Source organism: Syngnathus floridae, chromosome 13 (assembly GCF_059516105.1).
Source record: "Syngnathus floridae isolate MCC-2025c chromosome 13, RoL_Sflo_1.0, whole genome shotgun sequence".
Lineage (NCBI taxonomy): Eukaryota > Metazoa > Chordata > Actinopteri > Syngnathiformes > Syngnathidae > Syngnathus > Syngnathus floridae.
This window is the reverse complement of record NC_142425.1, coordinates 4,807,802-4,835,122: the sequence shown is the minus strand read 5'-3', so window position 1 is coordinate 4,835,122 and position 27,321 is coordinate 4,807,802. Positions and strand designations below refer to the sequence as shown.

General features: G+C 46.8%; 3 protein-coding genes across 6 annotated transcripts in view; 1 reads left to right on the top strand and 2 right to left on the bottom strand.

Moving 5' to 3' along the window:
• The first annotated feature begins 156 nt into the window (after nt 1-156).
• Nucleotides 157-6,733, top strand: LOC148388247 (sex comb on midleg-like protein 2). 3 transcript variants are annotated; one of them, XM_088394409.1, is made up of 15 exons: nt 157-312; nt 1,276-1,372; nt 1,466-1,525; nt 1,611-1,681; nt 1,819-2,053; nt 2,130-2,218; nt 2,304-2,547; nt 2,795-3,048; nt 3,154-3,253; nt 3,331-3,534; nt 3,699-3,863; nt 4,010-4,138; nt 4,410-4,613; nt 4,728-4,888; nt 5,136-6,733. In XM_088394409.1, the coding sequence occupies exons 1-15, from the start codon at nt 187-189 to the stop codon at nt 5,259-5,261; spliced, it is 2,265 nt and encodes a 754-aa protein (XP_088250535.1). In that variant the 5' UTR covers nt 157-186; the 3' UTR covers nt 5,262-6,733. The 3 variants fall into 3 exon arrangements, with proteins under 3 accessions (XP_088250535.1, XP_088250534.1, XP_088250533.1); XM_088394408.1 differs by having other exon boundaries at nt 1,285-1,372; nt 4,410-4,888; XM_088394407.1 differs by having other exon boundaries at nt 4,410-4,888.
• Nucleotides 6,734-7,421: 688 nt separating this feature from the next.
• On the bottom strand, nt 7,422-10,075 carry rai2 (retinoic acid induced 2). Its single transcript, XM_088394410.1, has 2 exons — nt 9,848-10,075; nt 7,422-9,382 (listed from the first exon to the last, which is right to left on the bottom strand). Exon 2 carries the CDS (start codon nt 9,330-9,332, stop codon nt 7,935-7,937), a length of 1,398 nt encoding a protein of 465 aa, XP_088250536.1. The 5' UTR covers nt 9,333-9,382; nt 9,848-10,075; the 3' UTR covers nt 7,422-7,934.
• Nucleotides 10,076-10,760: 685 nt separating this feature from the next.
• Nucleotides 10,761-27,321, bottom strand: part of nhsa (Nance-Horan syndrome a (congenital cataracts and dental anomalies)) — a 28,022-nt gene continuing 11,461 nt past the window's right edge. The window contains exons 1-9 of one of the 2 annotated variants that reach the window (XM_088393986.1): nt 21,592-21,951; nt 20,149-20,295; nt 19,757-19,890; nt 19,372-19,434; nt 17,452-17,647; nt 15,906-16,040; nt 13,542-15,788; nt 13,328-13,430; nt 10,761-13,120 (exon numbers count right to left, since the gene is read on the bottom strand). In XM_088393986.1, the coding sequence (XP_088250112.1) occupies nt 12,529-13,120; nt 13,328-13,430; nt 13,542-15,788; nt 15,906-16,040; nt 17,452-17,647; nt 19,372-19,434; nt 19,757-19,890; nt 20,149-20,185 (3,507 nt within the window). In that variant the 5' untranslated portion in view covers nt 20,186-20,295; nt 21,592-21,951 and the 3' untranslated portion in view covers nt 10,761-12,528. Of the gene's footprint in view, nt 13,121-13,327; nt 13,431-13,541; nt 15,789-15,905; nt 16,041-17,451; nt 17,648-19,371; nt 19,435-19,756; nt 19,891-20,148; nt 20,296-21,591; nt 21,952-27,321 lie in introns of those variants that run through there. The other variant, XM_088393985.1, reaches the window with a different exon arrangement.

Genomic DNA, 27,321 nt, shown 5'->3' with positions numbered 1-27,321 from the left:
CTCCGGAACGTCAACTGCTCAGCTCGCAGGCAACCCCGTAATCTGATTGGCTAATGATAACAAAAATAGATTTTGATTGGCTGGACGCTCCACAATGTCCAATGATTCATTGGCCGTAGTCCTCGTCTCATCCAATCAAATTTTCGTTGGAGAGCTGGTAAGCGTCCGATCTTCGACACATATTACATGCGTGTAGCACACACACCCACGCACACAAAACAGAAGAGGGGAAAAGATGGCAGCTGGCGATTAGGCAAAGAAAAAAGTGCTTACTTACATTTTTCTGCGATTTTCCCAGAAAAGGCGTCACCGGTAAGTTAACTCTGCCTACGAAATTAAACTTGTTTGGAGCAACTATTAAATAAAACCCAAATAGAAGTGTTGGGCAAATTAATCAGGATGGAAGGGAGGACGATGTCGCCCGCCTTACGGTCAAAAATAAAGAAAAGAAAGAAAGAAAGAAACGTTAGCCAACCTAGTTAGCAAGCGCGGCTAACTTGTCAACAAGGGGCTCCGGCTATTACCTGGCGCACGTTGTATACTGCGTTATGTTTACACGTCATAGCAGTGTCCGGTCTATAATTCGTGGACCACAATAGTTTGTTTATTATTAGTTTATAATGTATGTACAACATTTGGCTAACCTATGAACGTTAGCTGGATAATGTAAAGTGATATGAGTAAATTTTCTCATTACATAACCGGCAGCATACCGGTAACGCATGAGTTGTTACATAATTACTATGTTATACAGACCGTACGTTTCAAACTTTACACCATACTTGGTTCAATAAATTTTAATTTTGAATTCAAAATGATTCTAAAAAAAAAAAAAAGTTGAAAAACGATCTAATAAAATAATTTTACAAGACTACAAAACACAAAGTGGTCATTTTTACAATGTTGAAGTAATTGTTTACATTAAAAATTGAAAAATCCTGAAAATGCAATTTTATAAGGCTAAAGTTGTGTTATGTAAAAAAAGTTGCAATTTTAATCACAGTTATCCAAGTAGAAAATATCTTTTACCCTTATCCACAATATTATGAGTTGTAATATGAAATTATGTACCATATGTCCGGGAATAGATTTAAAATGTTCCAGTTGTCATTTAAAAGAATTCAGAATTGTATGACAATTGTATGATTCTGGAAGCATTTCGAGTTTTTATCATTTTTGTGTTTCCAGACACAAAATATAAATATTTGACATATTGCAACTAATTTGTGTCCATGTCTGTAACTGTATTTTTATCTTTGCAATATGTATTTCTAGGACAAAAAGCCCACAGGCAGCAGCAGCAAAAGCAGCCTCTTATTGGGTTACAAAAGGTCCCCATTTCAAGGCAACATGGGAAGAACACCAATTAAAGGTAAGAAACAAGACTAAGTTGTATTGTATTGTACATTAGTAATACACTTCCCTCCAGCCTTGGATTTTTATATTTGATTTTTTTCCTTATTAGAGCAAAGGGATAGTAAAAAAGAGAAACAAATAGCAGGGACGACACCAGAAGTAACCAAAGGCAAGTTGCGAGATGCAATTTTTACCTCCTTAAATCTTGTACATGAATTGAACTTGGAAGTGAGCTCAAATGTGTCTTTCCTCAGAGTCTTTTGCCTGGGAAGAATATCTCAAAGAAACGTCATCGTCACCAGCGCCACAGAGTTGTTTTCGTCAGGTATGGTAGTGATGTCATAACCTCATTATTTAATTTAAAAGTAGGGCTGGTTGGTCACTTCAGGTTTTGGGTCGGCACGATTTACAGAGCAGATTATGGGGTTCTTTCCTCGTCTTTGCTCATGTTGTCATACTCAGGCTCATGTCCCACCGTCCAACGACTTCAATGTTGGCATGAAGCTGGAGGCCCACGACCCCCGCAACGCCACCTCGGTGTGTATCGCCACCGTCATGGGCCTGACGGGAGTGCGCCTGCGGCTGCGCCTGGACGGCAGCGACAACAGCAACGACTTCTGGAGGCTAGTGGACTCCTCCGACATTCAGCCCATTGGCACGTGCGAGAAGAAAGGAGACATGCTGCAGCCGCCACTGGGTAACAGTTCTTTTACAAAAAAAAACTGTCAATGGGGGAAAAAAAATCAAGGTAAGGTGGTTTTGTCACTCTCCAGGATTTCGCATGAATGCCTCCTCGTGGCCGATGTTCCTACTGAAAACCTTGAACGGAGCGGAGATGGCTCCGGCAACAGCCTTCAAGAAGGTCTCCTCACCGCATAGGCCGGCAGCATGCACGGTCACTTTGATGGAGCCGCCGCAATGACCCCCCCCCCCCCCCTCACTTTCAGGAGCCCCCAAGGCCCCCCCAGAACAGCTTCAAAGTGGGCACGAAGCTGGAAGCAGTGGACAAGAAGAATCCGCATCTCATCTGCCCGGCCACCATTGGCGAAGTGATGGGCGACGAGGTCTTCGTCACATTCGACGGCTGGAGAGGAGCCTTCGACTACTGGTGCAAGTACGACTCGCGGGACATCTTTCCCGTGGGCTGGTGCTCGCTGACCAAGCACAGCCTGCAGCCCCCCGGCAATAGCGGTAAGTGTTACGGCACAGCTGCCTAACATTTAAGACAGGTGATCTGGCGACTGAGACTTAAACAAACTCGGGAACAAGGTGCACCTGGACCAGACGAATTGCTAAGAGAGATGATTGAAAAATAAGGTGGAAACATAAACATACGTAGACATGACAAGACACGCGGACAAAACGTGACAAAGCAAAATCAAACCAAACTAATGCCAACAAAAATACAGACCTTGACTTTCTTGGTGTTACACCACAGTCACTCTCACGAAGAACCTGCCTGCCCTGACGTCGTCGCCTTCCAAGCCCAGCAGGCGCTCCCTACAGGCCCCCTACAGACTGCCCCACCCGCTGCCCAGGCTGCCCGTCAGGAAGGGGGTACGCGGTCGCCGGCCCAAGAGCGAGACCCTCGCTCTCCTCAAAGCCGCGGCCGAAGCCGCCCAGAACGGCAACGGCGCCATACAGGTCACACCTCGGCCACATAAGAAGCGAGGCCCAAAACCCGGAAGCAAGGTGAGACTCGAGACCATCGAGTGATCGCACGACTGAGCGGTGAGAAATTGTACTCACGTTTTTGAGTGTCAGGATTCATCTGTGTTGCTTCCTGTGTGTTTCTAGCGAAAACCCAAGATTCTCCAAAGCTTGTCACATTCAGGTGCGCCCGCCATCCGGGTTCAACGCGGCAGCCCTGCCAGCCTGCCCACTGTGGTATCGACAGGTGCTCACGTCACGTCCATGCCAGCCTTTTATCGATCGAAACATCCTCTCACGCTTGTCCGTCCTTTTCCACGGCAGTTTGTGTGTACGTCAACAAACACGCAAACTGCGGCCCGCATCTGGACCGCAAGCAGCTGCAGCATCTGCCGGATCACTTTGGACCGGCGCCTGTCAACTCCGTGCTCCAGCAGGTGGTCCAGTCCTGTTTAGACTGCGCGTACCAGCCCAAAGTGTTGCTCGACGCTCTGCAGACGCACTCGGGGAGTGGAAAGGTGGTCAGAGGTAACACACAAATGTCTCACATCATGTCGACCCCAAAAACAACAAAAAACAAACACATTTCCTCCAACTGGTCCAGTTCGGTCCAAGGTTTGCTTTTCTGCCATCTTGCGGCATTTTGGTGTGAAGTGAAGATCTAGCAACAGAGATGACCGTGTTGTTCCCAGTGAGAACAGACGAGGGGGTCCGCGCGGTCAAGCTGCCTTCGGCCTCTAGCGCCGCCTTCGTGCTGCGCTTCCTGGAAACGGTGTGCCGTCACCTGCAGTGCGACAACCTGTTCAGCAGCCAGCCGTACAGCCACTACGCCGCTTCTTACGACAGGACCAAGGCAGGTAAATGGACACATGGTCAATGACGGTCTAGAAAGAGTTTGTTTTTTTTGCGATTAAACATGGTTTCAGGATTAAATGACTAATATGTCACGGAAGAAATCAACCTTGTTAATTTACACAAGTTGTGGCGTTTTATTTACTCCCAGTCAAAGAGGAGGCACTGGACTTGCCCTCGCTGGCCCGGTCGGGCAAGCGAGGCTTGGCCGGGGTTTCGCCTCCATACGCCGCGCCGCTGTCGCCCAAACATCTACGCACAGACGCCCACCCTTCGGAAGGTACATATCAACATCCTTCTCATGACATCAATATTTGTAACAAGACGAGAAACGTGAATTCACACAGCATATCACAGTATAAATTAAAAGTTAACATACATTATAAATACAAAGAAACAATAAATATTACATAACAATGACCACTGTACCATGGCTGTGTTACAAATGACTAAAGTAATAATATTAACTCACTTTGATTGAACTTCAAGTGTTGTAGAGTGTATTTGTTGATCTGTGGTTATTGCCATGACACATTTTGCCCGTTTTCCAGCCGAGACGCTTCCGCACGAAGATAACGTCTTACTGAAGGAGCAGCGCTACATGGGCTCCGCTTCCAACTCCATGATGCCTCGGCCGCTGATGGCACGCAGTCGTTCTGAGTATTGCTCCTCGCCATCCGGCGCCACCCCCATGCCTCGCCGACTCTCCTCTAATCCCGCAGAGTTGGTGTCAGCGCAGCTCCGGCGAGTCGAAGGTTATTGTTTTTTTTGTTTCGGCGGTAGTAAATCTCTGCTAACCAGAACTATCTCGAAGTATCCCAGAAGTAAAAATAAATGTTTCTTTGCTAAATGTTTTTGTTGGGCCACAGCCAGCTCTACCACTGGACCAGAGAGCAGCGCCACGGAGAGGGAGGGCTGGCAGATGCCCACAAGAAACCCAGCGTCATGGTCCATAGACGAGGTCATGCAGTTTGTGAGGGACGCCGACCCTGCGACATTGGCACCGCATGTTGAATTATTCCGAAAACACGTAAGTTAGCATTTTATTCTCTAAAACCCTGAAAAGTTAGCATTGGTGTTTACCTTGTGATTTGAAAAAAAGTTAACCATTGTGTTTTTGGGTTTTTTGTTTTGTTTTTTAAACAAGTTACTGTTTTGTAATTAAAAATCTGTAAATTAAATGTGGTTGTTTTTATCAGTACTAGTAGACTCACTTGCTATTGATTGTTTTATTCTCAAAGCATGCTAGCTGCTCATTTGTGTGTTTGTTTTCTCAGGAAATCGACGGCAAGGCACTGATGCTGCTACGGAGTGACATGATCATGAAGTACATGGGCCTCAAGCTGGGGCCCGCCCTCAAACTGTGCCACCACATCGAGAGGCTCAAGCAGGGCAAAGTGTGACCCACAACTTGATCATAGAGGACAGCAAGAAGACCCACTAGTGTGACCCACTACCTTCTCCAACTTTTGGAGAGTGAAGGTTTTCCCTCCATAGTGTTCTTCTGACTTTCTATCATCCGGGATGCACCACGGAGACTGAAGAATGTTTCCCAACGCATTTCCTTACACACTCACACCTCATGTCGTTTAATGGCGTATTAACAAGGAATGGGCACCATCGACAACTACAGTGAAGGGGAAAGGAACCGAGCCTTGCAAATAGAGAAAATCTGCAACTAATTGACACTCTTAACCGCACTTATGTCACATGCCAATCAGTCATTAATGTTTGTTAGAGCATTGAAAACCGTATATCTTTTTCAAGCCGAGCGAAATTGTAATCGTCAGTCCACCATTACAATGTCAAATGCTTCTCAGAAAAAAAAAATCTAATATCAGTGTACCTACCTCCAAACCGTTTGACTCTAAAGTTTTGCTTATCTTAACCAGAATCCCTTGTTGCATGAGGCCAAAGGGACAATCCTGGTGCATCCTAAACTCCTCAGCTGCTGCCTTCATGCTTTGTTCAATGACACTGAAGCAGTTGGTCCTGATGGCGTGTCATCAGGAGGTGAATGAGGAAGCAGTACCAAAGGTAGAAAAATGCTGCCCATTTAATGCCTTGCTGTCTTTGTCCTTCTTCTTCTTCATGTGTATTTCGCAGTTAGCAAACAACTGTCGATACATTGCTGCCACCTACTGTACCTATGCCGTCAATTAAGTCTACGCAAGCAAAACCTGTTTCATAAACAAACAAAATTGAGATCAAATATCAAATGCCCATCCCTGATGTGTCTCATGAACTCACCACATAGTCAAGTATTAGTCTAACATTTCCTAAGGATTTTATATTTGATTTGACTTAGTATTCGTCAGCCCACTCTTCCTGGCTTGAACACACGAACGAGCATGCCGCCGAATGTATATTTTGTAAATGATGGAATTTTTTAGTCTATTTGTAACATGAAATAGGAAATACTGTCCCAACGCGGCGCTATTGCAAGCGACAGCTCTCAGGTCAATGGTGTTTTTTAGCGCCATCTTTTACACATGCAAATTTGTGATTGATGTGATGGATTGGATTATGTTTTTAACCTAACCTCAAGTATTTGATAAAAGTCTTGCGTTATTTGCTGATTTTTACATGTTGAAGCAAAGGAGGGAGCTTCCCGTTTAGTCAGGCTGTAATCTTGTCTAATTGGAGAAAAAAAGTGCTTTGCCACCATTTTCAGGCATCTTTGTGAAATTGAACACAAAGACAATTCGGAGGATAAGTTTTAAAAAATCCATTCACTCACAAATGCTAAAGCACAAATATGTGGGTTTCGTTGTTTTTGACTAATATAAAAGCTCCAATCAATGCTTCCTCTTTCTGTCAATTTGTATTTGAAACATTTCTTATGATATTGCATTAGATAAAAGACTTGTGTTCACTTTGTTGTCCACTTTACTTTTCACGAGCACTGTATAGCAACAACACCAGCAAAAGTTTTCTATAATACAGAGAATTCCAAATTCAAAGGCACACATTTGGTGGAAAAAACTTTATTAAAAATTATCAGACCCCAATCATGCTTAATCATCAAGATGTTGTTGTGACTTAGCTTTAGGGGTCACCAAAGTGAGTGACCCATAAGATCTGTTTCATTTTCAAGCTGTATAAATATTCATTCATCCTCACATGGGTTATTTTTAATATTATTTTACAAAGAATAAATTAACAAAGTTGATCAGATCAAACTGGAAAAAATTTACATGATAAATAATAATAAATATAGATCTAGCGTGTAAGGCTTTCATTTGTTCATCACAAACATAATCACAATTCAACAGGCACAAAACCCTGTCACCTTTTTCTTCTTGTTCACTAGACTACCACCACAAAGTGCACTCGGGAAGGAAAACAAACTAACAGCCAAGTTAGCATCACTGCTAAGCCTAACGCTAATCTTAACACACTTATGTACGCCGACTGTTTAAATGCTGTGTAATAACAAAAAACTGGCCTCACAAATACACAAAAATGTGCTCAAAGTTAAACACTTTTTTTACTTGTAATGATACAAATTTGCATTACCAGCAGTCAAGCTACAAAAGATACAACTTGTGTATTGGTTGGGATTATAAAAAAAAAAAAAAAAACGCCCCCAAATGGAGTTGGCATATGCTAACAGTTGTTGCCAACCGGGCTTTCCCAAAACTAAAGGCGCAAACGACCTATTTGACCTCAAGCACCTCAAACATATCAGTAATTTCCCAAGCATTTGGTGACAGGAACATTTCACAAGTGCCTTGGCTCGATAAAGATTAGGAAACATTGAAACACATCCCGTGGACCCGTAGTGCCGTTAACTTGGACGTAAAGAAGGAAAAAGCCCTTGAGTGTGCTCTTGAGCAAACCCTGCCTAGGTCTGACTTGGGGTTAGGCAACTCCGGGCCAAGAGCACCACAGTTTTGCTTCTTACGTTTCTCTCTTCCAACACACTCATCAGCAAGCTCCGTAAAAGCCTCAAACACATTGTGATCATTTCAGTCAAGTGTGTTGGAGTAAGAAAACGTTTGGGACCGGAGTTGCCTGTCCTCGGTCTAACCGGTGTGTTCCAGTGTTTGTTGCGCTGCTGGCGGGGTTGCCACTTACTTCCTGGGTAAAAGCGTCGCCAGTCTCTGCTTCTTGATGGGCAAGAAGTGGATCCCCTGCGAGCTTACTTTCTTCAACTTTATGGCACGGTTTTTACCAGCGACCCTCTTCAGGGATGTGTCGGGACCATGCTGGGAGGTCTGGGGTTGAAGGGACGTTGGAAGCTCAAAAAGCTGGGCTGGCATCCCCTGGATCCCGTCTCGTTTGATGGAGAAGTTCTTGGTGGACACCCCTTTGAGGCCCTTGATCTTCCCACACAAGATGGCCGGGATGGCGTCCTTAACTGAGACAATAACCTTGGCCGTCTGCGGGTTGCTGACGATTTCCAGATTGGGCGGCCCCGGCCCCAGGGAGGCAGACCCACCAGCGCCACCATCCAACATCCACTTGTGCTGACGACTGAAGTCCAGAGATGCCAGACTACCCAGGATTTTAGAGTCAAGATTGGCGTTACGTTCCATAGAGCGCCTGGGACCATGGGACAGGGAGTGTTGTCTCTGGGTGGCAGGCACAGACAAGTCCAGCACGCTGTCTTGATGCTGTGGACTGAGGTATTCCTGTTTGGGTTCGACGGGCCACGGTCCTCGCATAGACAGGTCCAGGACTTGCGGCGATGAGCTACTCTGCACTGAGTCTAGGTCTCTGGGAGTCTGAGTGCTTTTGGTTTCCATGCAGATGGCTTTTGGCAGGTTGCTCTTGGAGTCTTCCGTCTGAGGAACGGGGATGGGTAGCGGGATCGGCAAAGGAACCGGCAACGGGATCACAACAGGATATGGGACCAGGAGAGTTGCGGGAGGAACCAGTGGGGCCAAAGGGGACGAGTAGGTGGGTGGAAAAAATGGGGAGCCTGGGGATTGGCAGGTGCTGGGACCGGTTTGGGGCGGGAAAAGATCCTGTAGGATTGCAGTAAAGGCAGGATTCTGGAGGAGGGAGAGCAGGTTGCCATCTTGCGTGGGTTCTGCAACAGACTTCTGCTCCACGAAGGACAACGGATTGGGGCACAGGATATTGTTCTGGGGGATCACAGCAGGATCCAAGACCAGCGGGAGGGAGACCTGGTTGGTGCCGGTCAGCAAGTAGGGCGCCGCCCCCATCGATCCCAGTTGGGGCCCGTGAGCCGCGGCCATCTGGAGGTGGATGGGGAGCATCAGTGGGTTTTCTCCCAGGCACATGGGGTGCAGAACGGTGGTGGCCATTTTCAGAGCCACACCACTCGCTGGAGCACCAGTGTCCGCTCCTACCGCTGACCCAGGTGGCTCCGCAAGCTCTACCTTGCTTAATCCCACCGTGCAGGAATCCTGGGAAGCAGACGGAACAACGCCTTGGTTCTCTTTCTCTGGAATTTCTGCTTCTCCCACCATGTCAGAGTGCAACACTTCATCAGACGCTTCCATAATTCCAAGGCTGAGTCTTCATTCAGTAGAGACACTCCGCCATTGTCATTCTAGAAAAACAAAACATAAAAACTGTAAAAAAAATAAAATGAAATAAAACTTTTTTTAAACGTGTTTTATTGAATAAATTATAATTTCTTGCTGTCGTTACATATTCATAATGGACGGACGTCCAGGACGGCAAAGTTCGCGGTGACGCGCACGTACTGGGGGAGCGTGACGTGAGCGCGCCTCGGTTGCCATAAGAACAGAAGACGAACATGAGTGACACTTAGCTTTAGCCTGCTAGCATGCTAACCTTCCGCTAAAACCCACACTAATCAGCTGAGCCACGCGACAACGACGAGCCACACCAAATCAAACAGGCCATCTCAATAACAACACGATGCTATAAATGCAGTATTTTGCAAATATCTATTTAAAAATAAAATCAACCGGAGCCAAGCCTGCGTCATCATCCCTTTTTCTCCCTTCCCTTTAACGTTGGTCCATCAATGAAATGTTCAAGTCCTCACCTCACACACAGAGAAGATCAAAGCGGACACACGGCAGCAATTCGAGCGCAGCCGGCGACGACAAGCCACCCCCCTCCGTGATTGGTGAAAGATTGCAATAAATATTACTAATAATTATAAACCGCATAATAGAGGGGGGAAAAGCGATTGGGCTTATCTTGTCATTGCGGTGCTCTCGCTTCTCTTCACCGGCCAAGTGACGCCACGTCGGAATTGCGCGCGCAGCATCCGTACTGGCCACTCCCCCAATTAATAAAATACCCCCCCTTCATTTAATGTTTAACCTTTACCTAAAAAATATCTTTTTATTTTTAAAAACACATCATTTATTCAAAATATTAGACTTGTTTCGACATGACCTTTAGCTAAAACTTGAAAATGCGCTGTCCAAATTATTTTCTTAAGCCACAAAAATATCCAATTTATTTCCTAAATATATTCCCATATTTATTTTGTCTCATCAAATATGCAGTCTTGATGTGGGGGTGGGTTGGATTCCCCCAAGGTCCCTATCAGTCTCCAGCAGCCTCAGGCTTAGCTTGGGGGACCACCAGGGAGAGGTGGGGGTGCTTATATTGTTCCACGGGGAGGTGCTTTATTGCACTATAATGAGTCCACCCTCCTCCATCACACCCGGGTGGCGGATTTTAGTGTGATTGCGTGTCCCTGCACCCCCAAAAATCTCGTTTATTGTTCCTCCTTTAACATGTGTTCTCTGAAACGGTCAGCACCAGCGTACATGTTTTTCTTCGAACATATATTTTCCCCAAAAAAATATGGCCTTTGAAATCAATGAATTTAAAAAGTACAAGGCGTTGGATGTCTTTTAATCCAAGGGATCTCCCGGTCTCCCCCTAGTGGCCAAAGGTTTAACTTGACGTTGCATCGACATGACAATGAAAGGGCAAGGTGATGTTTTTCCAAGCAGTCACATTTATTTCTCCTTTTGTAGGCTACACGTTTCAACTCCATCACGTCGTTTACTAACAAAATAAATACAAGACATTTTTTCCCAAAGCTCAGAAATGTACAACACTTTAGAGTCCATGTAAACACGTTTTGTATTCTTTTTTTGTACACGATTCACCCAACGCTCATCTCATTTACAGTTTTGTACAAAACCTAACTACGTCCACAAGATAGCGTTGTAGTCTGAAATGATCCGGTACCACGTCAATACTCGTTAGTTCGAGTGAGGAAGTACACTAATAAACAAAGGTCACAAAAATCACTTAATCAGTGCTAAAACAAAACAATAAAAAAGATGGAATGACATAAAATTCTTTGTGTACCCTGTTAGCATCTTCGCTATGATAACGTGTCATTAATATACACACAAGTTAGTGGGTGGAGGGTTTTAAGGCCAAGCGGATTGTACAAAGGGGCAACATTGGCATAAAGTTCCTTATTCTTTAGGACAATAAAAAGGATTTCAGTCAGTGTCTATTATTGCAATGTGTCATCTCATAAAACAATAGAACTCTGGATAAAATAGACTTTGCTTTTATTGCTTAAGTGTGGGATGGGGAGGGCCTGGGTGGGGGTTACCGAAGGGCGTCACAAAATTAGTGTCCAACCTGGTTCCGACATGCGTAATACTTACTCAACCTTTTCCAAACATTCTTAAAAAACACACCAAGTCAACCAAACCACAAACAAAACACCTTTTTTTCTTGAAAAAAAAAGTCGATCCGCTAAACATCATTACAACACCTCCCACGTTTTTTCTTCTTCTCCGCACGTAAAACTACCTGCTCTCCACCATGGCACATATCGTCAACTTTATTATTTTTCATTTTTTTGCTTTTACCGTGGTACAGTTACAAAAAAAATCTTAATTTAAAAGTATCTCATGAGTGGTTTGCGCCAAGCAGTCTGACTTGTGATGTATTCACGGAATACATATAATTTTTCAATATTTTTTATGTCTGCATGCCGGCAAGAATTACAGAGACACAAGAAGAAGAAAAATGATTATGTAAGAAAAAAAGTCCTGCAATTTGTAATTTATTTAGTTCATTAAGTTGGTTTTGTATTGTAACTTTAACCCCCAAAAGATGTAAATTCTCGGGAAAAATGCCAAATATTTTCAAAAGGGAAAAAATAGTCATTTTCATAGGTATTAAAATAGTTTTCTAAGAAAATATTCAGGATTTAGTGTATACTATGCTAGTGGATAAAAAAAAAAAACAGTCAATCCCTTTCTCCAAAAATACATAGATAATGGTTTTTGCTATTTGACGTTTTGCATGAACATATTATACTTCATTTATGTAAAATGTTCCATTTTGGCAAAAAATTTCCACTTTTTTCCCTCCGATATATTGTACTCTTTTTCCCTCTAAAATACAAGTATTGTTCTCTGGAAAATTTTGAGTTAAAAACATACAAGTCTTGTCTTTGTCCTAAAAATATTTTCTCCCCTCTAAAATATTTTCATGTGTTTGACTTTTTTTGGAGGGGGAACAAACGTAAACATTTGACCTATCCCCCTCAAACTATGTAAAACTCTCTTGAAAACATATTGCTGGAAAACCAAATGTTCTGTAAAATTACATAAATTATTATTATTTATTTATTTTCATGAAAATATGAGTCTTTCCCACCTCCAAGTTGTTGTTCTTAATAGCTGACGTGTTTTGGACATGATGTGCAGCCAAGGAAGACGAAGACAGGTGTCGTCAGGCGAATCGCGGGCGCGGCGTGGCCGGCTCGTCGTCGTGGGGGCTGCCATCTGAGTTCTCGGCCTCGCCCTCGGAGATGGCCTGCATGGGCGCCGAGTAAAAGCGAGCTCGTGCGGCGTAGCGGCTGCTGTTGGCGGGCGGTGGTACCCTGGCGCGGCCCAACCTGGATTGGGGCGATGCCCAGGATTTGGGCGAGAAGAAGCCCTCGGCGTCTGGAGACCTGGCTGTCGCCTCAGCCGTTTCTGTCAACACCTCGTCCTCTCCCGCCGCCTGACCTTTGGGAGTCACGGGACTCTTGAGGATCTCGGTGGCTGACATGCGGTAGCTGGACTCGGAGCGGCTGCCCTTCTTGAGCAGAAGCAGTTTGAACTCCTCGTTGGAGGTGGTGGACTTCTTGACATTCCTGTAGATGGCGCCGGGTGTCCTCTGAGGGCCCGAATGCGCCGACGAGGGCGAGCTGCTCGCAGGGCACGGGGAGCTGGCGGGGCTGCTGCCACCAGGGGGCGGCGGTGTGTTGTTAAAGGATGATGGGCCGTTCCTCGCAGACAGCTCGCCGGAATCCTTCCTGCCTAACACTTTCCTTTTCGACCTGAGTTGTAAAAAAAAAAAACCTTCAGTTAAACATATGATGCAATTTTTCCAACTTCTAAATAAAACTTTTTCTCTCCAAAATATTGCATTCGACTACAACTTTGTTCTGGGAACAATATGACTTGTTTTCTGAAAAGTCAACAACTTTTTTGTGTTCAGGAGGAAGAGCAGACTGTCGCGAGCGAGTGAGCGAGCGCTCACTCACCTGTGGATGACGGCGAACAGGTCGTCGGTGGTTCGGCTTTTGGTGGGCGACAGGAAGATGCCGTTGTCGTCCGCACACGACTTGTCGCTCGCTGCTGCCGAGCCTGCCCAACAACATGACGTTTGAACATATCTCAGACAAATATGCTCGTCTACGTACACGTGTTCATTTTTTGAGAAGAATATTGCATTTTGCCACAAGTTCCTTCCCTTACTTTTGCTCAGGTTCTCCTCAGCAGCAGATTCCTCTCCCTGGTTTACTGCTGACTCAGCATCTTGGTTTTCTTTTTCACTTCCCGGACTGGCGTCAGGCGTGTGATCCAGACTTGGCGCTGAGGGACAGAGATGTTGGTCAAGCGGCGGCAAGGAAGATTCTGCATCTTCCTCCATTTCCTCATCTGGTGGCGGCTGCGACGACTCTGCTGCGGTTTCACCATTGACGAGCTCGTCATTGGAAGAGCCCGCCAGCTGGAGATCATCTAACGAGGCTTGGGGGTCAGCGACGCTGTCGGAGTTGACTGTGAAATAGTTGTCGTCATGAGGACTTGGGTCCAAATCCTTGGGGATGGAGCGCAGCTGGACGGCGTGCAGCGCAGCGGGAGTGATGGTCAGGAAAGGTCCGTTTGCTATCTCAGCTTTGGCCGACTCGGCCTTTCCATGATGATTTTGGATTGGCGTCTTCTCGTCGCAATGAAAGGCACTTAAGGAGATGGTAGGCAAGTCCAGGTCCTGCTTGGATGCGAGAGAGGACTTCCTTTCTGGAACTTTGGGTTTCCGCTTTGCGCAGGAAGGAGACTGCGGGCCGGGGAAGAAAGCGGCGGGTAAGGCGGACGTCGGGGTCTCTGACTGGCTAGAATAGCCGCTGGAGGGGCTGGCCAGGCCCGCCAGCTTGAAGTCGCCCTCGGCCGGTGTGAGCGAGGGCGTGGTGGTCCCGGAGCCCGACTGGGATGCCTGCGACTCGGCGCCGTCCTGCGACTTGACGCACTCCACCACCGTGGTGCCGGTGGCTGTGCTGGAGTTAGATAAAGAGCGGTAAGGGTCGCTGGATTTCAGGTCGTTCAGGAGCCACAGGTCTGCGTAGTCTGACTGGACCACACCCTCTCCTTTGAAGGAATGCGCATCCGTGGAGGTGAAAACACCCAAATCGGCCAGCTCCAAAGAATCGTCCACCCCCCAGACACCGGGAAGCTCTCCACCTGATGAGGCGGACAAGACCAACTGCAGGTTTTTCTCCTTGGACAGCGGTAGCTTGGCTTCCGTGAGGACCGCAACGCCACCCTCATCGTGTATCGTCCGGAGCGACGAGCTGCGCCTGGGCGGACAAGGTTTGGCTTTTGGTTTCCTCAAGGACAGGCAGCGTCGCCCCAGGGTCGCGTGGTCCGAGTAGATGTACGTGAAGCTCCTGCTGCCTTTCAGCCCGCAGTCAAAGTGCATGGAGGTGTAGTAACCTTCCGTGTCCTCCGAGTAGTGCGACACCGTGTCAGCTTTCTCCGAGGGCGGCTTGTCGGAGAAGCTGCTCTCACACGTGGCCATGCTGGTGAAGCTCGGGCAGCCCAGACTGCTCTCGGCCTCCCTGCTAGGCTCGGGGCTCAAGTCATGAAGATGACGAGCGGGGTCCGAGTGCGAGTAGTTCCATTCGCCCTCCCCGGGAGCGCCCGCTTCCTCTAAGATGTCCATTGCCGTGGAGGAGAAGGAGCCCGCCCTCTGAGTCCGCAGCCCGGCGAACGGATCCAGCGTGAAGCCGGGGTGGTCCACGGCGCCGGCGTTCAAGGAGAGCTCTGAGTCGCAGCGGGCCAGCGGGGACGTCCCCGGAGCAAGGGTCTCCGAGGTCTGCGAGGGGCACGTGGAGCTACTGCCGCTCCAGTTCCCGCTGGAGGACTGGTGCTCGTCCTTGTGGTCCACAGGGCCCCCCAAAACGTTGGCTGCCGACACCGAGTGCACGGGACTGCTGAAGGTGTCCGAGCTGGACGACATATCGCAGCTGCCCATCTCGGCCATGCGGGGCAGCTGTGAGCGTGCCCGCTCCGCCCAGCTCCTCTCGGGCATCCTTGACAGCGGCTCCGACCCGCTCCGGTCCTCGGCGCCTTCCACCCCGTCCTTCAGGATCAGCTCCTCCTCGCCGTTGAAAGGGGAAAGTTCCACCTCATCCTCTTCGTCGTCCGTTCTCACCCGGCCGCCGTCTCGGGGGAGACTGCGCGTCCGCAGCTGGGCGACAAACACGTCGTCGGGGGCGCCCTCCCGAAGAGCGGCGATGTCGCCCGCCGACTGAGAGAGGCACAGCGCCGCCCCCTGGTGGCCACGCAGGGCACGGATTCTCCTGCTGGAAGGCGCCCCCGAGATCAGGAACTCCTCGGTCTGGCAACCCGAGTCTCTGGTGAGCAGGTGGGTGGCCAGCCCCTCGTTGTCCAAGCTGGCGTGGACGATCACGCTGCGTTCGCGGGAGCCAGGTGAGTCGTCCGAGTCTGAGATGGAAATGAATAACAAGGTAAATTGAGTTGAAATAAATTCTAACAAATTAAATGAAATAACAAGAAACAAAAAATTATGAATAAGTTAAATATCTCAGTGAGCTAGTTTACCTGCAGCAAAGTCCTGCAGCTGCCTGGGGACGCCGGCCACCGTCCTGCGCCTCCTCAGCTTCCTCCTGCGCTGCAGCAGCGACTGCGAGTGCACCAGCGAGCAGCGCACACTGGCGTCTCTGTCGAAGCCTACGCCTGCAAAACCAGAAAGGGGAGGCGGGGGGATTGCATAGGGTGGGGGTGGGTGAGAAGGAGACGTGTGAGGGGACCTTGTTGAGGGGGCTACACTCCCACGCTGTCATTTGCAACTAAACTTAAATATAAATGTGGAGTGTGCGGCGCCAATATGGCGCTTTGCTTGCGCCTTCCTGGCAGGATCAACACAAACATGTAAACAATACATTTTAATAGAACATTCCAATTTCGTCTTAATGACCACAAGCAGTGTAGAAAATGCATAATTGTTTTGGAGAAAAATGCAAGCATGGATAAGAAAAAAAAAAAAAAAAAAAAAAAAAAAAAAACAAGACATTTAAAACAAACAAAAAATGAATTGGAAAGATATGAAGGTAATTCTTAAAAATTAAAAAAGGAAAATAGTTTTTAAATCATATTACAAATATCAACAAAAGTAAAATGTTAAAAATATAAAAAATATTTAAATGTCATCAATATTAAATTTCATTACTGAATTATCATAATTAGACCATTTAAAAAAAAACATTCACAAAAGCAACTAAAAATGGACTAAAAACGAATGCATAAAGTTATGTAAATGAAAAAAGAGCAACAAGAAATTAGGACAAAAAATACGTGTATTTTTTTCTAAAATTCATGTGAATCAGCAGGAAAAAAATGGTGCAAAAGATAAACAAGCATTTGCCCATTCGTCGCGCTTAATTCCAAATGACCCAACTTCATTATTTTGTTGTTTCGCTGCCTTCCACTTTGGTCACGATGCCGATCATGTGATTAAGCGCCATGGCAAGCCCCCCCCCCCACACACACACACACAGACCACCACCACCACTTACACACACACTTTGCTTACTATGTGCATTCTTTTAGGCTGGAGCAAGTGGGAGTCAATAACTTGGATGCAACTAATCGGCATTGGTGTCACGCCACCACGCCGCTTTGTGGCACCACAAAGCGCTGCCCCGAGCACTTCGGAGCTCGCACAAAAGCGTCGACTGAGCGTCACTTCATCCGCTGCTACGGCAGTTAATTGTGCAAGTGTTTTTGGGGGAGGGCGGGTGGGGGAGACCTTTACAGACGACGTATTGTGTGGCCGGGCAGTCCGCGTGGCGCAATTATTATATTTAACTGCGTAATTTGCAGCGCTGGCAAGCAGACGCATGCATAACTTTCTTAAAATGGTTGACATTCTGGGGTCTTTAAAAACATCAGGGGCTAATTTTTATTTTTCAACGTTTTTTGGGCCTTGTTTATGACGTATAGAGGTTTGCCGAGACTGCCGATACCAGCTACCAATACTTAGACAGAAAAAGATTGTAATTGAGGAAGCAAAACGGATGCCCGGGGGGAATGTTTAAAAAAAAAAAAAAAAAAAAAAAGCACAAAAGGAATGCAGGAGCATATTCACCGGTGACGTTGATGGGGACGACAGAGGAGGCGACCACCTGCGAGTGGCATTTCATCCTCTCCTCTGGAGTGGGCAGCGGCAGCGCTCGCGACCAGTTGGTCTGCTTGTCCAAGGTGCTCGGCGTGTTGGGGACGGGGAGCAGCTTGGAACGCTGACCGGGCGACGCCAAAGCCGCCGAGTCGGGCTCAGAGGAGGCCTGCCAACAGAGACGCTTGTCACTTTCCTGATTTGTTGCCATCAGTGAATTAAATAAAATGGTGGCAACTGCGAGCATGCAAATGCAAAGTATCAGAATCATGAGCAGGACAGCGGAAGCTTAAAACTCCATCCCACGAGTCAAAAGTGTGAAAAGGGGAGCTCCCATATTTGCAGGAAGTTGAACAGTTGAAGATGTCCTTGTTGACACACTAACAACATGCCGCAAGCCCTCATTTGTCATGGCAACATGCAGCTGTGGGATGTCTCGCCACCATCTGCAGCGCCCCCCCGCCCCCCCACACACAACTCAGCTCAATGCAAAATGTCAAAAGGCTACTCCTGAAACGTTTCTCACTCCAACTCTGTGGTTAGAAAAGAATATTAAAAGAATATTAAAAAAATACAGAAATGTTGGAAGAAAACTAGAAAAAAAATGTTAGCAAAATGATTAGTATATAATAATTAACTTTGGGGAAAAATACAGTAAGAAACAAAATCAGTAGATAGTAACTAAAAATATTTGAAAAAAAAGAATTGATTTAATAAAAATACACAAATTTAGAATAGAAAGACAGTATTGGACTCAAATACTATGAAAAGTACAAATATTGGAAGGAAAAACTCTTAAGTAAAAAAGTACAACAAAAATACACAAATAGGAAATACACCCTTATTAGGGAGAGAAAAATACTGAAAATATTTTGGAAAAATACTACACTAAATGTTAGATTAAAATACAAAACCATTAAGAAAAGTGGACTGACGTGCAAAAATTGTAACAATCTCATAACATCAGAAGGAAATATGAAGATGTCAGCCACACTGTGCCCATCTGGCACCTTCACAGTCCAGCCAATCCAAAATCTTTTTTTCTCACATTACCTGGAGATGTCCGGTCACGACCGGGTGCTTCGCGCTTGTCGCCACCCCCGCCGCCCCAGCACTACCCCCCGCACTTCATCGCCAGCGCTGCCTCTTTTGTGCTTCCCGGCAACACCCACGCACAAAGGACAAAACCCCCACACTCAACAAAAGATCTCCTTGGAAACTTCTCCCGACTGGAAACAAGTCAGACAGGGAGCAACTGCGGTCGATTGGAGGAGGAGGAAGAGCAGTCACAGCGGAGAGGACAGGAAGTGGGCGGCATACCTTCGTGTGCCACTAAAGTGCTGAACTTCCAGCAGTAGTCTCCTCAAGACATCCAGGCAAACATGTGCCACCATACCAAATGATATTTTTTGCACGATTTTTTCCCAATTTGTCCGATTTGTATTTAGTTTTGGAATATTTTTATCCACTTTGTCTCAGATTTGTCATGTTTTTTAGCTGACATATTTTTGTCTGGATTTTTTCTACCATTTTATCCAAGTTTGTGTCAGATTGATTAAATATGACCTTTTTTTTTAAAGTTAATTTAGTTTTAAATGAATTAGTTTCACCTAAGTTAAGTTTTTGTCATTTTGTCTAAGTCTACATTATGTCCGTTCAGATTTCTTCAATCTCTCCTGTTTTCTTATCTCTGTTATTTCAGTGCAGTGCAAAAAAAAAAAAATAAATAAAAAAAAAAAAAATATATATATATATATATATATATATTAATAATAATTGCCCAACATTTTGAAAGGGTTCATATTGAAGAATGATGATGTTGAGGAAATGTTAAAGAAGTGAGAGGACAGCGAGGAAGGTGGGCTGGGCTGGGGTGGGGGTGTTCTGTGTTACCTTTCTGTTCCAGGGGGAGAAGTGGCAACATTCAGTGGGGGAAGGCGGACGGGAGCTGGGGTACTGAATTCAACCAACAAAAAAAGGGACAAACAAACAAACAAACAAACAAAGAACAAAATGAAGACAATGAACATGTATGACAACACACACATAAAAAGGAAGAGGTTTTGTTTTTATTAAAAACGAAGTGTTTTGAATTGCAAATCAAACTTGTAAGTCAAAGCACCTATGAATTGCTAATAGTGCAGTTTCTCTCCAGCCAGCAGAGGGCGTACTAACACAGCTAAAAAAACTAATTGAAAGAGGGGAAGGGCAGTGGACACACAAATTATTACCACAGAGCCCACAGGGTTTGTGGTGTGTGTTTTAATTGTTATCTCACCGCCGTCAAGCGCACCCCCTTTCTGGCTTTCCTGGCAGCGGCGGGCGTGGATGGGTACATGGGCATTGGCGGTAGGGCAGAGATAGAGATGGTCACTCGGCGCTCCCTGCTGGACGAGCGCCGCCTCCGACCGTCTGCAAGCGAGCATGAGTCAAAATATGAAATAAAAATAGAAAAAAAATTAGGAATACGTTTTGAAAATATAAGACTAAAAAACAAAAATTCTGAGAAAAAAATGAAACATATCTGGCAGAGTACTACAATATAATAAAACAAATACAAAAAAGAAACTAAATTGGGAAAAAAAACAATTAAAAGCCCAAAAATAAGAAAAACAATGTTTGAAAAGCTGAAAAGATTATGTGCTAGCGTTTGGAGTATTAGAAAAGTACCTGCATGCAGGTGCCAGAGGTTGGCATCCTTGTGCATCTCTTGCAGGCATGGCGGCCGGGTGGCCGGGCGTAAGAGGTTCCTCTGCTTGTGCCAGGGAGCCCGGAAGTGCCACGTCAGCTTGCTCTCCACGTCCAGGTCCGACACAGCTGCAATCAGACAAACAAACAAAGTCTGAGCGGGACACTTGCACTGAGGCTTGTCACATGACCGCTCACGTGACAAGCCTTCTGCTGCCTGCGTTGTTGTTGTTGTTGTCCCGGAGCAGGGTGGCCTCCCTGCTGGGATTTGACTTTTTGACCTTGCCCAGGACCGCGTGTGCATGGTTTTCACAACAGGCAGAAGAGCGCCTGTGCTCTTAACTTCCACTTTGACTGAAAACACAACATGGAGCTAAAAGCGTGACATCGTGAAAGGTTTCGAATAGCTTTTATGCTCAGCTGCTCTCCCCAAATGGAGGAGGTGGCTAAAAAAACACACCCAATCATCTGGTTGACCTCTAGACCGCTTTCTCCAACAAGCACAGCTGAGTGGTCTGCGGCATTGGAACAAATGTCGGCCTACTCCCATGAGAAGACAAAAATCCATGTAACATCCATTTTCTAGAGCGCTTAACACCTGATCGGTCAGCAGCCAATCGCATACAGTCAAAGTGTGCCAAACACAAGGCCTGAGGGCCCGACCTGACCTGTCATCATTTTTGTGGCCCACTTAAGCAAGGAAACTGTTTACTTCATGTTTCATTCAGACAAAAGTAGTGCTTTGTTGCCATCATTTGGCATCTTGATGCACTGTGACACCATCACCCAATCATGGCTCCTCCACCTCATTTGCATGGCAGTCAGGAGGAGGCCTGAGGGCCCGACCCGACCTGACCTGTCATCATTTTGTGGCCCACTTAAGCAAGGAAACAGTTTACTTCATGTTTCATTCAGACAAAAGTAGTGCTTTGTTGCCATCATTTGGCATCTTGATGCACTGTGACACCATCACCCAATCATAGCTCCTCCTCCTCATTTGCATGGCAGTCAGGAGGATAATGTGGTGAGACCTTCAGGCCAGAAGGAGGAGGAGGAGGAGGAGGCGGGACGCAAGCCTGCACCTCAGCCTTGTAATTTGCTCTGCCGGGAGCCAGGCCAAACCTCCCGACACCGTCACACACCGACAATTTTTAACTGGTGGCCTGGGAAAAAAACAAGCCCCGTTTAGCGTAAACACACACTTGCACACAACACAATGGAAAAAAAAAATAAAATCATGACAGAGTTGCGCAATGCAATTATGCCAAAATTGAAGTCTGTCTTTGGACTCCAGCGCATCTCGTCGCGTCAATGCCCCCACCCCCTCCACACTTACTGCAGTTACAGTGATATAACGACTTACTTATCCACATTCAAATTTCGGATGACGCTCGACATCGAAGATGACGACGGCACATGACTCACCTGAATTGAGCCGAGGCGCTGACGGATTAAGTATTTAAGATATTCATCGCGATTTCAATCTTTTTTTTTCCCCCGGAGTGCAGCAGTGAAAGTCTTTGGGAGGTCTGATTAGTGAAACACAAAGAGTGGCAGAGTCTGGCGGAACAATAACAATAATACCCCGCCGAGCCGCTAATCCGCTCTGAGCCCACAGCCGCCGACCCGATGACGACGACCCGGTCAAGACACCCGTCTATACTGTACATCGCGCCACGACACTTTATTTCAACAAATCTCTTCCATCGTTGACTGTTTCACATAATCTCTTAGACAACATCCCTAGAAAATCACAATGCCCCATCGCTGAGCTATTATTGAAAATGGCCCTCGGGCTACTCGTGTGGTTTTTGGGTCTTCCACGTTGGTGACCCCCGGTCTTAGACGCTGTGATGTCACGCAGATTGCCGATTTTTGTGGTAAGGATGCATAAAAGAGGGCGTGTACCCCCCCCAACCATCTGTGGAGTATACGGCTTTGTACAGATATTTATGAGCCCGTCAGGCGGGTTAAGTCATGCTAATGGTTTCATGCAGCTTTAGGAGCTGATTGGTGGTCGTAACGGACCACAAGGCCCCTTGCCAAGTCAGCAGCGAACACGACTCCAGGCTAATGAAATCTGGTACTGCAGTGGGACAATATATGAGCCTTGAGGCACTCCGTTTACAAGACTTACTCGTTTCCTGTCGGACACTCGGGTAATATGCGACGGGAGAGCCATTAACAGCGAAACTGAGTCAGCTCCTCATTATACTGTATCATCAACTCAGTGAGTGTGTGTTTGTGTGCGCGTGTATGTCGTATAATGTGGGTGGAGCTTACCATTTGAGTGAGATGGTGATTGGCCCACCCATTGTTGCTTGTATAAAACTTTTTGTGACTGCTACATACATTTCATCACCCAGATTCATTCTGTTACTACTGCATGTGTGAGGAGATTAATTAGAGACACACACACACACACACACACACACACACACACACAAACACAAACACACACACACACACGCTTGACTATTGTGTAATAATCGAATCCACCACAACCCAAATATGTTTCCACTTGTTGCGGCCCGAGCCTTCTTGTTTGTGAGTGAAAGCGAAAGCCGTATGAATGTTTTAGAACGCTATTAAATACACACATTCCCACTTGCACACACTCGAGGAAAGGAATGTGCACTTGACAAAGGAAATGTTTCCAAACGTGTCACACAGATTGGAACAGTCATTTGACGTCTCCATGTAGCGCTTACCAGAACCTTCCAAATAAAAGTGACCGGTTGCAGAGAAAGTGAGCGGCTAGCTTGAGGTTTTCACCACGGAAAGTCACCGCGGGGGCAGCGAGGTGTTGTAATATGAAGCAGCTGACGAAACAGGCGTTACGCCATTTTTCTGGAGCGTCACGAGGTGCTCCCAAAGCAAACATGCCAAACAAAAATGACAATTATTCATTATTTGAACTAATCCAACTCACAATGGTGGTTACATTTCCTGATTTGTTCATTTAGTGGCTAACGATGAGAATAGTGAATGTGATTCTTTGGTGCTCGGCCAACGATCAATCAGTCACTTGACTCCTGCACTTGTCAGGCAAGTGATTAAGTAGCTCGTGTTGAGCTGGTCAGGAAGCAAAGCGCTGCTTGATTACAGCTTTGCAATAGCGTCAGACCCCCCCCCCCCTGCCCCCTTTCCCAGTTCCCAGCATTGCATTTTAGACGGAGGTCAGGACGCCCACCTCCTCTGCCACATCAAAGCTGCAGGTGAAGGCAGGGTGAGGCCATTTAAGTAGGTGGGGTGCAATAAACAGGCGCTTCATCTGCTGCAATAGAGCCCACGCAAGCCGTGTTTACAGATATGGTAGACGAAGAAGGAAAAAAACCCCCGCTGCCCCTGACTCGAGAAGCTTATTCATCAGGGCCCCTGGAATTGGTGCGAGGTCGCCAGTCAGGCCTGGCAAAGGGAACCCAACAAAAACATTTGACCTCCCGAGTCAACAAGGTGGCTCAGGTGGACGGAGGGAGAAGGCCGCCTTGTATAAACGTCTGCCTCTGCTTTTTGCTGGCCGGGCCAGCAGACGGAGCGTGAAAGCCAGAGGAAGAAATACAGACGGCGAGCGAGCAAGAGAGGGAGGGAGGGATGACGCTGTTGCGGTTCGCAGAGACACAATAACGGGCAAACTCGAGAGGCGGAGCAGCTATAAATGAAACGCACCGCGGTCGGGCCCGGGGCACGGCCGCTGACCCGCTTGTGGGAAAGTCTTCTTCAGCTGCAAAATATCCCACGGCAGGATGGGAACAAGTCTTGACAACAAGGTGAATCTTTTGGGGTCAGATAGGCTTCCCAAAGTTTTTTTTTTTCCACTTGAGTTTTTTGTGGCTCTCTGACAAGACGCTGTTTGAGAGTGCTTGCTTATCGCAACATTCGTTAAAGCTTATCTGCGGCAAGGCTGGAGGCCCAAATCGTCACCCTTTGCTAATCTCTGACACGTTCTGGACTGTTTCTGCCTCGGTCCCTGAGGAGCTAACTGGGGAAAACGTAACGAGTCGGCCTGCGGGGCCGCGTGTGGTCCGAGTACACCGCGCGCGGTCAGAGCAAAGCGCTCGCTCCTCCCGCCCCCGACGACTTCCTTAAGTCTGGAATGTCGGCGTAATGATGGGTGCCGCTGCCATGCCAGTGCCAGAAATGTGGTGCCACCCGCGACTACCAAATGCGTGCTTACAGACGGCGAGTGTAAAAATAAAAAGATCAGCTTTAAATATTCTCTTTTCGAAAATCAGGCAAGAAGAGAATTTTGTCAAATGAGGGAAATGTGGCTCCCGTGTTAAAAGGACAGAGAAAAAACAAACGGCAAAGACGGATAGTACCACAAATCAGCGTTAAAGTCAACGGGAGTGGCTTAAGAAAACAGCACGACACTGACAAACGTGGCATTTCACATATGTTAGCATAAAGCTAAAAAAAATAAACAGCTTGAAGCACGTACGCTGTGCTTCTAATTTGGAGACCTGAGAATCACAAAATACTTAATGTGTTTTAACAGTTTTAAATGTATGCCGACGCCCACCAGAGCAACACTCCCTCGATTGGAGCAGATGTGCCCTTCTCAGCAGGATAGTCCCACAGTGGCCAACTTTTCCCAAATAAATCACAACGCCAACACATTTCTGCGAGATAATAAACGGACGGCCCTGAGCTGTTATGGTCCGCTCCGGAGCCTCTCGAGTGGAAACGCTTCCATATATTTCCCGTCTGAACACGCATATGCTAAACAATGGCTCTGTTTTTAAGGAGACGCTGTCATAACAAACGAATCGCCCTTCTCGGCTCGAAGCACCTGTGGGAGTTTCACACCATTTTGTCTATCATCGGTGGGCTTTGTGACCATATATGGACATCCCTCCTGGCTCTCCTTCTGGGGACACGCCCCCTGTGCCTTCAGGCATAGGGAAAAAAAAGAAATGCCTGGGGGGGGCTTTAAACGAGGGGGCATCTGCTCAAGGCTGAGGGATCACCAAAAGGAATTTCTTTATTAGTCTCTCAGCATCAAACATAAAACAGCAAGAACATCCCACCTTTGGCCCCTCTCATGCAGAGGTTTTGGCAAAATGGACAGTCATTGGCTTGTGCCTTTCACACAAATCACAGCCGAGCAGCAAAACTGTCACATCAGACATGAAACAGAAGAGGTCTTTATTCATATGGGACTTTCACACAGAGCACAGCAAAATAGGTTTCAGACAGCAGCACAGCATATTTCCATTCACCAGCCAGCTGCTAAGTGTCTTAAATGTGGAAATTTACAGGTCGACCCCCATTTTGTCATTGACAGGCAGCGTGAAAGGGTTGAGCAGAAATTGACAACCAAGGAAAGAGCATTTGTCAAACAGCAAAACGACACAAGATATTTTCATGTGTGAAATCGTCCAAGTCGGTAACTTTCACACAACAGCCACAGTGGGAAATATCCTGGAAAAGCTTGAAATGTTCTCTCCGTGGATTTCTCTCTGCTCGACTTTGAACTTGTAAAGAAGCCTTCAACAAGATGAAGTTACAAGGCAAACAAGGAGCCTTATGTTAATCAATTAGGACATTTGACCCCCTCCCAAGCGCCCCTTCCCCCGCTCTACTCTCAAGTTTCACACACCGCTGCAACTTCCAAGAAGAAAATACCTCAGCGGGGAGGTGGACACGCTCGGCCGAGAGCCCGTCGAGTCATCGCTCTCTTTCTCACTGATATGTTGGCGTTACGTAAGACATTTCACGTGCCGTCAACTTGTGGGGAAATAACACGCCGGTGTCTGATTGGCTGCTACGGATGAAAGGCAAGCTACACAACAAAAACACAAACGTTTCAAAAGTCATCATCTGGGTTCAAATGAAAACACATTCAGGAGGAGGGAGGATGTCATTGGACACAAGTGCGTGGTCTACCGGCCAATGGCGTCGCACGGCTTTGTGTGAGGGCGGGGGAGAGGGGGAGTGATTTCATTGTCTCCCCCCATTTTCATTGGCCTTCCCCATTTAGGGACATAATTTGTTAAATAAACAGCCGGGTGGAAGACAACCACTACAAAGTCCGGTCTGGGAATCCCGACCAGAGTTTCTGTGTGCCCGGAAGTTTCTCTCCTCCAACCTAGCAGGGAGAGTTAACTCAAGACAGGTTGTCAGGAAAGTAGCATCAGTGTGATGGCAATCTGGCTGCGATTACACCCGCAATTTGTTGGTGAATTGACGGCGTTTATGGGATGCCGACGCCACGGCGTGCGCTTTCACACGGAGACATGGCAACGGCGCGATCGCATCATTAGACGGCGTGACGTGTAAAACAGTTGTGCTTGCTTTTCACACAACAGGGGGGCGTGTCTGCGGTTCAGCTTCATACTTTGATCCCGGTACGGTGAAATGAGGTTAGAAATTTACCCCAACTACACAACAGTGATGTTTAATTCATAGCAGCAAACTTTAGAGATTTAAATAAAGGTTTGAAAATGAAATAAATTGGGGCAAAAACGTAAACATTGACGGCTTTTGCTGGGCGGTGTGAAAGGGGCTGGGAGTGTCAAATGTTTATCTAATGGCAACATTTGCTTGCAACAAAGCAAAAGTGAGCGTCACGCGTAAAACTTCACACCGCCGTCCATCCTTGCATGGCAAAATCCCACCAAAAGTTGGGATGAACAAAATCAAGCCGGCTTCAACTTTCTCGTGTTGGTAAGCTTTCTGTTCCATCGTCAAAGAACAAAGTGTCAATTGAGGTGAAGCGGGTCCACCAAAGTCCGCTCTCAGATTCAGAGGAGGGTTGAAAGGGGGCTTCTGAAAGACCACCAGACTGGCAGCCAGTTATGTGCGACCATCGACCCCTCTGGTTCAATTGGCTTTTATCAAGTCCCTTCCCTTGAGCTTCAGGAGATGAAACCGGGATCGGAAGCACATGAGGCCCAGTGTCTTTTATCGTGGCCAAAAGAATATACGCTAAATATTTCACATTGACCTTTCCACCGTGACATCACACGTACTTCCGAGTGATGGCACCGCTCATAAATAAACCGGTGGGGCGAGTGGAATGAAAGTGCACATCATAATAATAACGCCGACTCTGGGTCAGCGACATCGGCCGGCCAGATGTCAGCGGGGTGGGCGTGGCTTGCGGCTGAATATTAACGAGGAGGCCCGACTGCACACATGCTTTTGTCTTCC

Excerpts from the sequence above, each read along its gene's own strand:
- LOC148388247 (XM_088394407.1), top strand. The coding sequence starts at position 187 with ATGCGTGTAGCACACACACCCACGCACACAAAACAGAAGAGGGGAAAA. Across the intron at positions 1,373-1,465 it reads GGGAAGAACACCAATTAAAG|AGCAAAGGGATAGTAAAAAA; the intron begins GTAAGAAACAAG and ends TTTCCTTATTAG. Across the intron at positions 2,219-2,303 it reads CGGCAACAGCCTTCAAGAAG|GAGCCCCCAAGGCCCCCCCA; the intron begins GTCTCCTCACCG and ends CCTCACTTTCAG.
- rai2 (XM_088394410.1), bottom strand. The coding sequence starts at position 9,332 with ATGGAAGCGTCTGATGAAGTGTTGCACTCTGACATGGTGGGAGAAGCA.